We start from the raw sequence: 16668 nt of genomic DNA on the forward strand, positions 1-16668 counted from the left end.
GGTGTGTGTACCCCGAGCATGGTACGGTGTGTGTACCCCGAGCATGGTACGGTGTGTGTACCCTGAGCATGGTACGGTGTGTGTACCCCGAGCATGGTACGGTGTGTGTACCCTGAGCATGGTACGGATGGTGTACCCTGAGCATGGTACGGTGTGTGTACCCCGAGCATGGTACGGTGTGTGTACCCAGAGTCACCATGTGGGTCTCTGCAGTATATGGTATTTACCATGAGTGTGGCGCATGAATGAGTCACAGCGTCATGCACTAACTCTGAGATATATACATGATATTCTCTTAGAAATACCAACTGAAAATGTTTAACGTAGGGATTAAACCAATCCTCTTATCACTAGATTTAATACAATCTTCTTATCACTAGATATGATACAAATATGTACCTTTGAACTTCTTATGAGAACCGGGCGAGCATCTCACAGGAAACGTAAGTGCTTCTCACACACCCACCCTCCACTCCTGGACGCACTGCTCTCCCACATTGGTCGGGCACCAGCCAAAGTGGCGCTGTTTAATAGAAGGAAATCCTTCATAATGTTAGGTCAAATCACTTGAACCTTTGCGAGTTGGAGAAGTTAATAGTGACATGACTTGCAAAGTTGGTGGTGGATGTCTCTGCTGAAGGGATTTCTGTGGCACTTATTTCACCCAGTAGTGTGACCACTGACCTCTGATATTCCATTAGACTGAGCTTGCTTAACCTTTACAACAGATGGACAACCCTTGTTGTAGAAAGGTCCAGGAAAGTTCAAAGGTTGCATTACGGGTTTTAGCGAAGAGTGTCTGAACATTACTCTTCAAACCAGTGAGCGAACGTTCATATTTACATCCTTCACGACCTCACCATGTCCACGAGGTCACTACGAGTCCTAGCTACACTCTGTGCTAAGATGATGTCACTGACTCTTGTTGTTTTCTCCGTCTCCAGGGCGATGCTGACCAGCTGGCTGCCGAGGCCCAGCTGGCGGCCCTACAGGAGCAGCTGGTAGCGGTCATGCTCGAGAACCAGCACCTGGGTGAGTTAGTGCTATATGTTACTCCATCCTCTGTGTCTCCTGATGAGGGTGAGGTGGTGATGTGGGTCTGTGTGGTGATGTGGGCCTGTGTGGTGATGAAGGTGAGGTGGTGATGTGGGCCTGTGTGGTGATGAGGGGGAGGTGGTGATGTGGGTCTGTGTGGTGATGAAGGTGAGGTGGTGATGTGGGGCTGTGTGGTGATGAGGGGGAGGTGGTGATGTGGGTCTGTGTGGTGATGAGGGGGAGGTGGTGATGTGGGTCTGTTTGGTGATGAGGGGGAGGTGGTGATGTGGGTCTGTGTGGTGATGAGGGGGAGGTGGTGATGTGGGTCTGTGTGGTGATGAGGGGTAGGTGGTGATGTGGGCCTGTGTGGTGATGAAGGGGAGGTGGTGATGTGGGTCTGTTTGGTGATGAGGGTGAGGTGGTGATGTGGGTCTGTGTGGTGATGAAGGGGAGGTGGTGATGTGGGCCTGTGTGGTGATGAAGGGGAGGTGGTGATGTGGGCCTGTGTGGTGATGAAGGGGAGGTGGTGATGTGGGCCTGTGTGGTGATGAAGGGGAGGTGGTGATGTGGGCCTGTGTTGTGATGAGGGGGAGGTGGTGATGTGGGTCTGTGTGGTGATGAGGGGGAGGTGGTGATGTGGGTCTGTTTGGTGATGTGGGGCTGTTTGGTGATGTAAGGCTGTGTGGTGATGTGGGGCTGTGTAGAGATGTGGTGATGTGGGGCTGCGTGGTGATATGGGGCTCTGTTGTGATGTGGGTCTGTATAGGAATGTGGGGCTGTGTGGTGAAGTGAGGCTGTGCGGTGCTGTGAGGATGTGTGATGATTTGGGGCTGTGTGGTGATGTAGGGCTGTCTGATGATGAGGATAAGGTGGTGATGTGGGGCTGTGTGGTGATGTGGGGCTGTCTGATGATGAGGATGAGATGGTGATGTGGGGCTGTATGGCGATGTGGGACTGTATGGTGATGTGGGGCAGTGTGATGATATGCGGTGATGTGGTAATGTGGGGCTGTCTGATGATGAGGATGAGCTGGTGATGTGGGGCTGTGTGGTGATGTGGGGCTGTGTGGTAATATGGGGCTGTGTGGTGATGTGGTGCTGTGTGGGGATGTGTGGTGATGTGGGACTGTATGGTGATGTGGTGCTGTGTGGTGATGTGGTGCTGTGTGGTGATGTGGGGCTGTCTGATAATGAGGATGAGGTGGTGATGTGGGGCTGTGTGGTGATGTAGGGCTGTGTGGTGATATGAGGCTGTGCGGTGATGTGGTGCTGTGTGGCGATGTAGAGCTGTGTGGTGATATGGGGCTGTGTGGTGATGTGAGGCTATGTGGTGATATAGGGCTATTTGTTGATGTGAGGCTGTGTGGTGATGTGGGCCTGTGTGATGATGTAGAGCTGTGTGGTGATGTGAGATAATATGGTGATTTGGAGCACTGAACTCATGTGGAGCTTTGTAGTGATGTGGGAGAGTGTGGTGATATGGGCCAGTGTGTTGATGTAGGGTTGTGTGATGATGTGCTGTATGGTGATGTAGGGCAGTGTGGTGATGTGGGATATTGTGTTAATGTGGGGCTGTGTGGTGATGTGGGGTTATGTGATGATGTGAGGCTGTGTGGTGATGTGGGGTAGTGTGGTGATGTGGGGCTGTGTGATGATGTGGGAGAGTGTGGTGATGTGGGGCTGTATGGTGATGTGGTGTGGTGTGGTGATGTGGGGCTGAGTGGTGATGTGGGGTTGTGTGGTGATGTGGGGCAGTGTGGTAATGTGGGGTTGTGTGATGATGTGAGGTTGTGTGGTGATGTGAGGCTGTATGGTGATGTGGGGCTGTGTGTTGATGTCGGGCTGTGTGGTGATGTGGGGCTGTGTGGTGATGTGGGGTAGTGTGGTGATGTGGGGTTGTGTGATGTAGGGCTGTGTGATGATGTAAGGCTATGTGGTAATGTGAGGCTGTGTGATGATGTGAGGCTGTGTGGTGATGTGGGGCTTTGTGGTGATGTAGGACTGTGATGATGTGACGTTGTGTGGTGATGTGAGGTTGTGTGGTGATGTGGGGCTGTGATGATGTGAGGCTGTGTGGTAATGTGGAGTAGTGTGGTGTTGTGGCGGCGTGTGGTGATGTGGAGCTGTGATGTGTTGTGGGGTATTGTGGTGATGTGAGGCTGTGTGGTGATGTGAGGGTGTGTGGTGTTGTGGGGTAATGTTGTGATGTGGAGCTATGTGATGATGTGAGGCTGTGAGATGATGTCGGGTAGTGTGGTGATATAGGGCTGTGTGGTGATGTGGGGCTGTGTGATGATGTGAGGCTGTATGGTGATGTGGGGTACTGTGGTGATGTGGGGCTGTGTGGTGATGTGGGGCTGTGTGGTGATGTGGGGTAGTGTGGTGATGTGGGGCTGTGTGGTGATGTGAGGCTGTGTGGTGATATGGGGTAGTGTAGTGATGTGGGGCTGTGTGGTGATGTGGGGCTCTGTGGTGATGTGGGGTAGTGTGGTGATGTGGGGCTGTGTGGTGATATGGGGTAGTGTGGTGATGTGGGGCTCTGTGGTGATGTGGGGCTCTGTGGTGATGTGGGGTAGTGTGGTGATACGGGATAGTGTGGTGAGGTGGGGTAGTGTGGTGATGTAGGTCTGTGTGGTGATGTAGGGTAGTGTGGTGATGTGAGGCTGTGTGATGATGTGAGGCTGTGTGGTGATGTGGGGTAGTGTGGTGATGTGAGGCTTTGTTGTGAATGGGGTTGTGTGATGATGTGAGGCTGTGTGATGATGTGAGGCTGTGTGGTGATGTGGGGTAGTGTGGTGATGTGAGGCTGTGTGATGATGTGAGGCTGTGTGGTGATGTGGGGTAGTGTGGTGATGTGGGTAGTGTGGTGATGTGAGGCTTTGTTGTGAAATGGGGCTGTGTGATGATGTGAGGCTGTGTGGTGATGTGGGATAGTGTGGTGGTGTGGGGCTGTGTGGTGATGTGGGGCTGTGAGGTGATGTGGGGCTCTGTGGTGATGTGGGGTAGTGTGGTGATGTGAGGCTGTGTTGTGATATTGGGTAGTGTGGTGATATGGGGCTATGTGGTGATGAGGGTTTGTGTGGTGATGTGGGGTAGTGTGGTGATGTGAGGCTGTGTGGTGATGTGGGGCCGTGTGGTGATGTGAGGCTGTGTGGTGATGTGGGGCTGTGTGATGATTTGGGGCTGTGTGATGATGTGAGACTGTGTGGTGATGTGGAGTAGTGTGATGATGTGAGGCTGTGTGGTGATGTGAGGCTGTGTGGTGTGAGGATGTGCGGTGATGTGAAGCTGTGTGGTGATGTGAGGCTGTGTGGTGATGTGAGGCTGTGTGATGATGTTAGGCTATGTGGTGCTTTGAGGCTGTGTGGTGATGTGAGGCTGTGTAACGATGTGAGGCTGTGTGGTGATGTGAGGCTGTGTGATGATGTGAGGCTGTGTGGTGATGTAAGGCATATATCGTGATGTGAGACTGTGTGGTGATGTGAGGCTGTGTGATGATGTGAGGCTGTGTGGTGATGTGGGGTAGTGTGGTGCTGTGTGATGATGTGAGGCTGTGTGATGCTGTGAGGCTGTGTGATTATGTGGGGCTGTGTGGTGATGTGGGGTAGTGTGGTGATGTGGGGCTGTGTGGTGATGTGGGTTTGTGTGGTGATGTTTGTCTGTGTGTTGATGTGAGGTTGTGTGGTGATGTGGGCTGTGTGATGATGTGGGGCTGTGTGGTGATGTGGGTTTGTGTGATAATGTGGGGCTGTGTGATGATGTGGGGTCGTGTTGTGATGTGGGGCTGTGTGATGATGTGGGGCTGTGTGGTGAGGTTTGGCTCTGTTATGATGTGAGGCTGTGTGGTAGTGTGGGGCTGTGTGATGATGTGAGTCTGTGTGGTGATGTGGGGTTGTGTGGTGATAGAGGGCTGTGTGATGATGTGAGGCTCTGTGATGATATGAGGCTGTGTGGTGATGTGGGGTTGTATGATGATGTGAGGCTGTGTGAATATGTGAGACTGTGTGGTGATGTGGCGCTTTATGGTGATGTGGGGCTGTGTGATGATGTGAAGCAGTGTGGTGATGTGGGGTAATGTGGTGATGTGAGGTAGTGTGATGATGTGAGGCTGTGCGGTGATGTGGGGCTATGTGATGATGTGAAGCTATGTGGGGTAGTGTGGTGATGTGGGGCTGTGTGGTGATATGGAGCTGTGTGGTGATGTGGCGCAGTGTGATGATGTGAGGTTGTGTGGTGATGTGGGGTTGTGTGATGATGTGGGGCTGTGTGATGATGTGAGGCTGTGTGGTGATGTGAGGCTGTTTGGTGTTAAGGGGTTGTGTGATGATGTGAGGCTGTGTGATGATGTGAGGTTGTGTGGTGATGTGGGGCTGTGTGGTGATGTGGGGCTGTGTGATGATGTGAGGCTGTGTAGTGATGTGGGGTAGTGTGGTGATGTGAGGCTGTGAGATGATGTGGGGCTGTATGGTGATGTGGGGTAGTGTGGTGATGTGGGGCTGTGTGATGATATGGGGCTGTGTGGTGAGGTTGGGCTGTGTTATGATGTGAGGCTGTGTGGTAATGTGGGGCTGTGTGATGATGTGAGACTGTGTGGTGATGTCGGGTAGTGTGGTGATGTGGAGCTGTGATGATGTGAGGCTGTGTGATGATGTGAGGCTGTGTAGTGATGTGGGTTTGTGTGATGATGTGAGGCTGTGTGATTATGTGAGACTTTGTGGTGATGTGGGGCTTTATGGTGATGTGGGGCTGTGTGATGATGTGAGGCAGTGTGGTGACGTGGGGTAGTGTGGTGATGTGGGGTAGTGTGATGATGTGAGGCTGTGCGTTGATGTGAGGCTGTGTGATGATGTGAAGGTATGTGGTGATGTGGGGTAGTGTGGTGATGTGGGGCTGTTTGGTGATGTGGGGTAGTGTGGTGATGTGGGGCTGTTTGGTGATGTGGGGTAGTGTGGTGATGTGGGGTTGTGTGATGATGTGAGGTTGTGTGGTGATGTTTGGTAATGTGGTGATGTAAGGCTGTGTGGTGATGTGCATTGTGGTGATGTGGGATGTGTGGTGATGTGGGGAATGTGGTATTGTAAGGCTGTGTTTTGATGTAGGGCTGTATGGTGATACTGGGCTGTGTGATGAGGAGGGGCTATGTGGTGATGTAGGGCTGTGTGGTTGATGCGGGGCTGCATGGTGACCATGAGATGTTTGGCAATGATGGGCTGTATGGGGATGTGGGGCTGTGTGGTGATGTGGGGCTGTGTGGCGATGAGCAGGTGTGTGGTGATGTAAGACTGTGGGGATAAGAGGCTGTGTGGTGATGTGGGGCTGTGTGATGATGTGAGACTGTGTGGTGATGTGGGGTAGTGTGGTGATGTGGGGCTGTGTGATGATGTGAGGCTGTGTGATGATGTGAGGCTGTGTAGTGATGTGGGGTTGTGTGATGATGTGAGGCTGTGTGATTATGTGCGACTGTGTGTTGATATGGGGCTTTATGGTGATGTGGGGCTGTGTGATGATGTGAGGCTGTGTGATGATGTGAGGCTGTGTAGTGATGTGGGGTTGTGTGATGATGTGAGGCTGTTTGATTATGTGAGACTGTGTGGTGATATGGGGCTTTATGGTGATGTGGGGCTGTGTGATGATGTGAGGCAGTGTGGTAACGTGGGGTAGTGTGATGATGTGGGGTAGTGTGATGATGTGAAGCTGTGCGGTGATGTGAGGTTGTATGATGATGTGAAGCTATGTGGTGATGTGGGGTAGTGTGGTGATGTGGGGCTGTTTGGTGATGTGGGGTAGTGTGGTGATGTGGGGTTGTGTGATGATGTGAGGCTGTGTGGTGATGTTTGGTAGTGTGGTGATGTAGGGCTGTGTGGTGATGTTGTGCATTGTAGTGATGTGAGATGTGTGGTGATGTGGGGCCGTGTGGCGATGAGCAGCTGTGTGGTGATGTAAGACTGGGGTGATAAGAGGCTGTGTGGTGATGTGGGGCTGTGTGGCGAATAGATTTGTAGTGTTGTGATGTTGTGTGATGATGTAGTTCTGTTTAGTGATGAGTGGCTGTGTGGCCATGTAGGGCTTTGTGTTGATGTGGGGATGTGTGATGATGTGGGGCTATGTGGTGATAAGGAGCTGTGTGGTGATGTAGTGCTGTGTGCTGATGTGAGGCTGTGGGGTGATGAGGGGCTGTATGTTGATGTGGAGTTGTATGATGATTTTGGGTTTGTGTGGCAATGAGAAGCTGTGTAGTGCTGTGGGGCCGTGTGATGATGTGAAGCTGTGTGGCAATGTGATTGCTGTGTGTCCATGTAGGGCTGTATGGTCATGAGACACTATGTTGTGACGTGGGGTTGTGTGGCGATGAGCTGCTGTGTGCTCATGTAGGGCTGTGTATTTTTGTAGGACTATGTTGTGATGGGTTGTGTGGTCATATGGAGCTGTGTGGTAAATAGAGGGTGTGTGGTGATGAGCGGTTGTGTTGTGATGAGCAGGTATGTGGTGATGTGGAGCTGTGTGGTCATGAGCGGCTGTGTGGTGATGAGGGGTTTTGTGGTGATGTGGGGCTGTGTGATGATGTTGGTCTGTGTGGTGATGTAGGGTTGTGTGGTGATGAGGGGGCTGTGTGATGATAAGAGCCTGTGTGGTGATAAGGGGTTGTGATGATGATGATGGAGGTGTGTGTAGTGATGAACGGCTATATGGGTCTTTGTGGTGATGAGGGGCTGTGTAGCGATGTGTGCCTGTGTGGTGATTTCGGGCTCCGTTGTGATGATGTGTGATGATGAGGGGCGTGTGGTGATGTGAGGCTGTGTACTCGATGTTTCCTGATATGTGTGTGTGTGTGTGTGTGTGTGTGTGTGTGTGTGTGTGTGTGTGTGTGTTATTTTGTAAACGAGTTCATAAATCTATTTCATCAGAAAATGTAATTAGTGTACTTCAAAAAAATCAACAGACTTTCAGTCTCTCCTGTTATACATAAAATATCATATTTTAACATAAATAATTCGTGTACCTTATGTTCTTTACAAGAGGATGGAATGTATTGGTTGTGACGAGTTACGACCCCATGACTTTGACCTGTGACCTTATTTAAAAGCGAACATCTAGCACGAATGGGGTCATGACAGGCGAATATACTGTTTCCACCGACTCGCCGCTTGAGGCTAACAGGTTGTAGACCCCTTGACCCCGGTTATGACCTTCACCTCTGTTGCGCGGTGGGGTAAGGAACCCGATCTGAACTGGTATGTTTATACAGACACACTGATAAATGGTGTCAAACTCTCATCCAGTGCGGGTTAAGTAAAAAAAAAAAAAAAAAAAACTCATCCAATGTGGGTTTCTCTTGAGAGAGAACTCATCGAACGTGGGTTTCTATTAAAGTTTCTATTAAAGTTTGAACTCTCTGCTGAGAAAATCAAAAAGGAGTTTGATGCTGTCTGAAAATAATTTTTGTTGTTGATTCGGCAGGGGTAAACGAATACCCGAATTAAGACCATCTCATCTCGAAAGGTGGGAGGTGGGCAGATTTGAAAGGATAGTGAGTAGTGGGATGAAGAAGTAAAGTTGCTAGTGAAAGAGAAGAGAGAAGGGTTTGGGCGTTACTTACAAGGAAGGAGTGCAAACGATTGGGAGATGTATAAGAGAAAGCGGCAAGAGGTCAAGAAGACTGCGCAGGGGTTCAAAAAGAGGACAGTTGAGCTGGGGTGAGAGAGTATCATTAAACATTAGCTAGAATAAAAAGATGTTTAGGAAGGAGATAAATAATGTGTGAAAGACAGGAGAGAAAAATTGGGGCCATCGGTGAAAGGGAAGAGATTACAGATAGTGATAGGGTGGGAGGAGATGGAGTGAACATTTTGAAGCATTGTTGAAAGTGTTTGATGATAGAGTGCCTGATGTAGGGTGTTGTGGTCTAGGTGATGTGCGAAATGAAAGAGTCATAGAAGAGAGAAGAGGTGGTGAAAGCCTTGCAGAAATCCGGCAAGGCGGCGGTAGTGGATGGTGTTGCAGTTAGATTTAATAAGAAAGGATGTGACTATGTTGTTGATTGGTTGATAAGGGTATTCAGTGCATGTATGGATCATGATGAAGTGCCTGAGGATTGGCGGAGTGCATTTATGGTGCATTGGATAATAAGGGTATTCAGTGCATGTATGCATCATGATGAAGTGCCTGAGGATTGGCGGAATGCATGTATACTGACATTGTATAAAGGCAAAGGGGATTAATGTGAGTGTTAAGACTACAAAAGGCATAAGCTTGTTCGAGTATACTTGGTAAATTGTATGGTAGAGTATTGATTGAGAGGGTGAAGGCATGTGCAGGGCATCAGATTGGGGAGGAACAGTGTGGTTTCAGAAGTGGTAGAGGATGTGCGGATCAGATGTTCGCTTTGAAGAATGTGTGTAAGAAATACTTAGAAAAACAAATGTATATGTTTGTGGCATTTATGGATCTGGATAAGGCATATGACAGTGTTGATAGAGATGCTTTGTGGAAGGTATTAAGACCATATGGTGTGGGAGGTTAACTGCTAGAAGCAGTGCGAAGTTTTTATCAAGGGTGTAAGACGTGTGTACAAGTAGGGAGAATGGCTCTCAGGGAAGGTCGGTCTGCGGCAAAGGTGTGTGATGTCACCATGGTTGTTTGATATGTTTAGGGGAATGTATGCAGTCTGTTTGAGATGAGAGGGCTTGGGATGTCAGTCTTTTTTTTTTTTTTTTTTTGCCAATGATACAGCACTGGTGGCTGATTCGAGTGAGAAACTGCGGAAGTTGGTGACAGTCTGGAATAGCGTGTGAAAGGAGAAAGTTGAGAGTAACTGTGAATAATAGCAAAATTATTAGGTTCAGCAGGGTTGAGGGACAAGTTAGTTAGGATTTATTTAAGTTTAAATGGAAAAAAAATTGGAGGAAGTGAAGTGTTTCAGATATCTGGGAGTGGACTTGGCGGCGAAGAGAACTATGGAAGTGAAAGTGAGTCATATGGTTGGGGAGGGGGCGAAGATTCTGGGAGCGATGGAGAATGTGTGAAAAGAGAGATCGATAACCCAGAGAGCAAAAATGGGTATGTTTGAAGGCATAGTAGTTCCAAGAATACTATTTGGTTGAGAGACATGGGCTCTAGACAGAGGTGTGCGGAGGAAGATGAGTGTATTGAAATGTTTGAGGACAATATGTGGTGTGAGGTGGTTTGATCGAGTAAACAATGAAAGGGTAAGAAAGATGTGTGTTAACGAAAAGAGTGTGTATAAGAGAGCAGATGTGCTGAAATGGATTGAACATATGGAGAGAATGAGTGAGGAAGGGTTGACAAAGAGGATGTATGTGTCAGAAGTTTAAGGAACTAGGAGGACTGAGAGATGGAATGAAAAAGATTTTGAGCGATCAGGGCCTGAACATGCAGGAAGGTGAAAGGCGTGCACGGAATGGAGTGAATTGGAACGATGTGGTATACTGGGATCAACGTGCCGTTAGTGGACTGAACCAGGGCATGTGAAACATAACCATGGAAAGGTCTATGGGGCCTAGATGTGGATAAGGAGCTGTAGTTTCGGTACATTACACATGACAGCTCGTGTATGGATGTGAGCGAATGTGGCTTATCTAGGTCTATTTCCTTGCGCTACCTCGCAGACGTAATTTGTGGCGAAGCTGTTTCCTAGTAAGGCGAGATGGCTACAGGAATTAATGAAAGCGAGCAAGTATATATGTATATATATCTTTCTTTCTTTCATACTATTCGCCATTTCCCGCGTTAGCGAGGTAGCGTTAAGAACAGAGGACTTGGCCTTTGAGGGAATATCCTCATCTGGCCCCCTTCTCTGTTCCTTCTTTGGGATAAAAAAAAAAAAAACAAGAGGGGAGGATTTCCAGCCCCCCGCTCCCTTCCCTTTTAGTCTCCTTCTACGACACGCAGGGAATACGTGGGAAGTATTCTTTCTCCCCTATCCCCAGGGATAGTATATATATATATATATATATATATATATATATATATATATATATATATATATATATATATACCCCCAGCCTCAGCCACCTACACAGTTTATCGACCAAAACCAACCCCTAGGGAAGGATGAACAGCTGGGTTGACTATGAACTGACTGCCACAACCAGGATTGGAATCTATACACTCGACCCTTGTCGCCCCGTGAATGCATTGCTGTCAGCAACGCTAACCACTACACCACGGAGGTCTGAAATATCTTTTTTTCAGAAATACATTGTATAACTAGTTTTGATAAGGGAGTTGGGAAGTGGACGAGAGAAAACATCAAAACCTTCGCAGTTTTATGTTGATCACGCGTTGCTATTATGTTATCAGACTTTAAGATTGCTTTCTTAAACAGAACATTCTTTGTGGATACATTATATGGATAATGGAGTTCAACTGGAGGTACCTTTTGCAGGCTAGGAGAGAAATAATGAAAGTGAATGTTTTCACGAGCTTGCTGGAGAATGGGGCGAAGAGGTTTGATGGTGTAATATATCTGTTTGAACGTATACGAGTGAAGTTTTCTTAGGAGAGGCTGTAAACTGGAAGTAATTCCAGGGATTTTCTTCATGAGAGCTTGAAGACTAGAGGTGATTCCAGAAACTTCCAACTGGAGAACCTATGGACAAGACATGAATCCAGGGATTTTTTTCGAGTTAGGATTGTGAGCTGGAAGAGTGGATAGAAAGAGGGATGAGGCAGTCTCAGGGAAACTGTATTGTTTTGGAGGATTTGATACGTATAATAAAGATGTGGCATGTACGTCTGTGTAACGTGAGGTATAGTTAGGTTTGTAAGGGTGGATGGGAGCCAGGACGATACAACTGCACAAGCAAGGAAAGACTGAGCACTTGATTCTTAGACATGCGACATGTATCTTGCTGAAGAACATGCAGTTTAGACAGTGACCCTGTTGTTCTAGTGGAAGAAAGTGCAATATAGGCTGTGGTCCTCTTGTTCTTCTGGAGGAACGTGCAGTATAAGCAGTGATCCTGTTGTTCTTGTAGAGAAACTTAGGGTATAGGTAATGAACGTGTTGTTCTTCTAGAGGAACGTGCAGTATATGCAATGATCCTGTTGTCCTTGTAAAGGAACGTGGGATACAAGCAGTGATCCTGTTGTTCTTGTATAGGAACGTGGGATACAAGCTGTGATCCTGTTGTTCTTGTATAGGAACGTGGGATACAAGCAGTGATCCTGTTGTTCTTGTAGAGGAACGTGGGATACAAGCAGTGATCCTGTTGTTCTTGTAGAGGAACGTGGGATACAAGCAGTGATCCTGTTGTCCTTGTAAAGGAACGTGGGATACAAGCAGTGATCCTGTTGTTCTTGTATAGGAACGTGGGATACAAGCAGTGATCCTGTTGTTCTTGTATAGGAACGTGGGATACAAGCTGTGATCCTGTTGTTCTTGTAGAGGAACGTGGGATACAAGCAGTGATCCTGTTGTTCTTGTAGAGGAACGTGCAGTATAGGCAGTGATCTTGTTCTTGTATAGGAACGTGTGGAATACAAGCAGTGATCCTGTTGTTCTTGTATAGGAACGTGGGATACAAGCAGTGATCCTGTTGTTCTTGTATAGGAACGTGGGATACAAGCAGTGATCCTGTTGTTCTTGTATAGGAACGTGGGATACAAGCAGTGATCTTCTTGTTCTTGTAGAGGAACGTGCAATACAAGCAGTGATCCTGTTGTTCTTGTAAAGGAACGTGGGATACAAGCAGTGATCTTCTTGTTCTTGTAGAGGAACGTGTGGGATACAAGCAGTGATCCTGTTGTTCTTGTAGAGGAACGTGTGGGATACAAGCAGTGATCCTGTTGTTCTTGTAGAGGAACGTGCAATATAGGCAGTGAGCCTGTTCTTCCCCGCAGGTAGTACATGGGACTTTTCTCCGCTAAGGTAAGGATTTCTTACACCTTTCCCCCTTTTTCTGGACCGAAGACAATACAGCTGTTTCCCTTGTGGAGAAAAAAAACACGTTTTCCATCCCCTCTCTCATTCCCGTTCCACTTTGGACAGTCTCGACATTCTCTCGTCTGTTTCACCTCCGGCCAATCTTGTGCCCTTCCCTGTACTCTCTTCTCATGCAGAGCAAAATCATTTTTATTTCCTCCTCTTCGGCCAGAAGCATTGCCCGGCCTGGGCCCGTCCGTGCTCGTCTGTTTCGCTCTTGGTCATGAACTAAATCTCTGCATCGCGGGAGACACAACTGTGTTGATGGGTTGCAGGTGAGGATGGGCCAATGTTGATTCCCTCATTTTGATGATAGGCGTTCCAGGTGTATTGATGATGTAGTCCTGGTGATAATGATAGGATGGTGATGGTGACGATAGGATTGGTTGTGGTGATGATAGGGTCGGCATGGTAGTGATGATAGGGTCGTGATGGTGATGATAGGGTTATGATGGTGATGATTGGGTCGTGATGGTGATGATTGGGTCGTGATGGTGATGATAGGGTTATGGTGGTGATGATAGGGTCGTGACGGTGATGATAGGGTTATGATAGTGATGATTGGGTCGTGACGGTGATGATTGGGTCGTGATGGTGATGATAGGGTTATGGTGGTGATGATAGGGTCGTGACGGTGATGATAGGGTTATGATAGTGATGATTGGGTCGTGATGGTGATGATTGGGTCGTGATGGTGATGATTGGGTCGTGATGGTGATGATAGGGTTATGGTGGTGATGATAGGGTCGTGATGGTGATGATAGGGTTATGGTGGTGATGATAGGGTCGTGATGGTGATGATAGGGTTATGGTTGTCATGATAGGGTCGTGATGGTGATGACAGGGTCGTGATGGTGATGATAGGGTCGTGATGGTGATGATAGGGTCGTGGGTCATGATGGTGATGATAGGGTCGTGATGATGATGATCGGGTCGTGATGGTGATGATAGGGTTATGGTGGTTATGACAGGGTCGTGATGGTGATGATAGGGTCGTGGTGGTGATGATAGGGTCGTGATGGTGATGATAGGGTTATGGTGGTCATGACAGGGTCGTGATGGTGATGATTGGGTCGTGATGGTGATGATTGGGTCGTGATGGTGATGATTGGGTCGTGATGGTGATGATAGGGTTATGGTGGTGATGATAGGGTCGTGATGGTGATGATAGGGTCGTGATGGTGATGATTGGGTCGTGATGGTGATGATAGGGTCGTGATGGTGATGATAGGGTTATGGTGGTGATGATAGGGTCGTGACGGTGATGATAGGGTTATGATAGTGATGATTGGGTCGTGATGGTGATGATTGGGTCGTGATGGTGATGATTGGGTCGTGATGGTGATGATAGGGTTATGGTGGTGATGATAGGGTCGTGATGGTGATGATTGGGTCGTGACGGTGATGATTGGGTCGTGATGGTGATGATAGGGTTATGGTGGTGATGATAGGGTCGTGATGGTGATGATAGGGTTATGGTGGTGATGATAGGGTCGTGACGGTGATGATAGGGTTATGATAGTGATGATTGGGTCGTGACGGTGATGATTGGGTCGTGATGGTGATGATAGGGTTATGATGGTGATGATTGGGTCGTGATGGTGATGATAGGGTCGTGATGGTGATGATTGGGTCGTGATGGTGATGATAGGGTTATGGTGGTGATGATAGGGTCGTGATGGTGATGATTGGGTCGTGACGGTGATGATTGGGTCGTGATGGTGATGATAGGGTTATGGTGGTGATGATAGGGTCGTGATGGTGATGATAGGGTTATGGTGGTGATGATAGGGTCGTGACGGTGATGATAGGGTTATGATAGTGATGATTGGGTCGTGACGGTGATGATTGGGTCGTGATGGTGATGATAGGGTTATGATGGTGATGATAGGGTTGTGGTGGTGATGATAGGGTCGTGATGGTGATGATAGGGTTATGGTGGTGATGATAGGGTCGTGATGGTGATGATAGGGTTATGGTGGTGATGATAGGGTTATGGTGGTGATGATAGGGTCGTGATGGTGATGATAGGGTTATGATGGTGATGATAGGGTTATGGTGGTGATGATAGGGTCGTGATGGTGATGATAGGGTTATGGTGGTGATGATAGGGTTATGGTGGTGATGATAGGGTCGTGATGGTGATGATAGGGTTATGGTGGTGATGATAGGGTCGTGATGGTGATGATAGGGTCGTGATGGTGATGATAGGGTTATGATAGTGATGATTGGGTCGTGATGGTGATGATAGGGTCGTGATGGTGATGATAGGGTTATGATGGTGATGATAGGGTCGTGATGGTGATGATAGGGTCGTGATGGTGATGATAGGGTTAGTGATGGTGATGATAGGGTGATGATGGTGATGATAGGGTCGTGATGGTGATGATAGGGTCGTGATGGTGATGATAGGGTTCGTGATGGTGATGATAGGGTCGTGATGGTGATGATAGGGTCGTGATGGTGATGATAGGGTCGTGATGGTGATGATAGGGTCGTGATGGTGATGATAGGGTCGTGATGGTGATGATAGGGTCGTGATGGTGATGATAGGTCGTGATGGTGATGATAGGGTCGTGATGGTGATGATAGGGTCGTGATGGTGATGATAGGGTCGTGATGGTGATGATAGGGTCGTGATGGTGATGATATAGTTGTGATGGTGATGATAGGGTCATGATGGTGATGATAGGGTCGTGATGGTGATGATAGTGTTATGATGTTGATGATAGGGTTGTGATGGTGATGATAGGGTTTGATGGTGATGATAGGGTCGTGATGATGATGATATGGTCGTGGGTCATGATGGTGATGATAGGGTCGTGATGGTGATGATAGTGTTATGATGGTGATGATAGGGTTGTAATGGTGATGATAGGGTCGTGATGGTGATGATAGGGTTATGGTGGTGATGATTGGGACGTGATGGTGATGATAGGATCGTGATGATGATGATCGGGTCGTGATGGTGATGATAGGGTCGTGATGGTGATGATAGGGTTATGGTGGTGATGATAGGGTCATGATAGCAGTGTTGACCTTATGATAACATTGTTGACACCATGATAGCAATGTTAACCTCATTATAGTAGTGTTAACCTCATTATAGCAGTGTTAACCTCATTATAGCAGTGTTAACCTCATGACACCAGTGATGCCTCGTGAGAGAATAAATGACCTCATGATAGCAATGTTAACCTCATGATAGCAATGTTAACCTCATGATAGCAATGTTAACCTCATGATAGCAATGTTAACCTCATTGTAACAATGTTAACCTCATTGTAACAATGTTAACCTCATTGTAACAATGTTAACCTCATTGTAACAATGTTAACCTCATGATAGCAATGTTAACCTCATGATAGCAATGTTAACCTCATTGTAACGATGTTAGCCTCGTGATAGCAATGTTAACCTCATGACACCAGTGATGCCTCGTGAGAGAATAAATGACCTCATGATAGCAAAGTTAACCTCATGATAGCAATGTTAACCTCATGATAGCAATGTTAACCTCATGATAGCAATGTTAACCTCATGATAGCAATGTTAACCTCATGATAGCAATGTTAACCTCATGATAGCAGTGTTAACCTCATGATAGCAATGTTAACCTCATTATAGCAATGTTAACCTCATGATAGCAATGTTAACCTCATGGGATAGCAATGTTAACCTCATGAAAGC

General features: G+C 47.7%; 1 protein-coding gene across 5 annotated transcripts in view; it reads left to right on the forward strand.

Annotated features, from left to right (window-relative positions):
• Window positions 1–16668, forward strand: part of LOC139759418 (uncharacterized) — an 853213-nt gene that overhangs the window by 648855 nt on the left and 187690 nt on the right. For all 5 annotated transcript variants that reach the window (XM_071681513.1, XM_071681509.1, XM_071681512.1 and 2 more), the window contains exon 3: window positions 945–1032. In XM_071681513.1, coding sequence (XP_071537614.1) covers window positions 945–1032 — 88 coding nt within the window. The remainder of the gene's footprint in view (window positions 1–944; window positions 1033–16668) is intronic.

Source organism: Panulirus ornatus, chromosome 33, assembly GCF_036320965.1.
Source record: "Panulirus ornatus isolate Po-2019 chromosome 33, ASM3632096v1, whole genome shotgun sequence".
Lineage (NCBI taxonomy): Eukaryota > Metazoa > Arthropoda > Malacostraca > Decapoda > Palinuridae > Panulirus > Panulirus ornatus.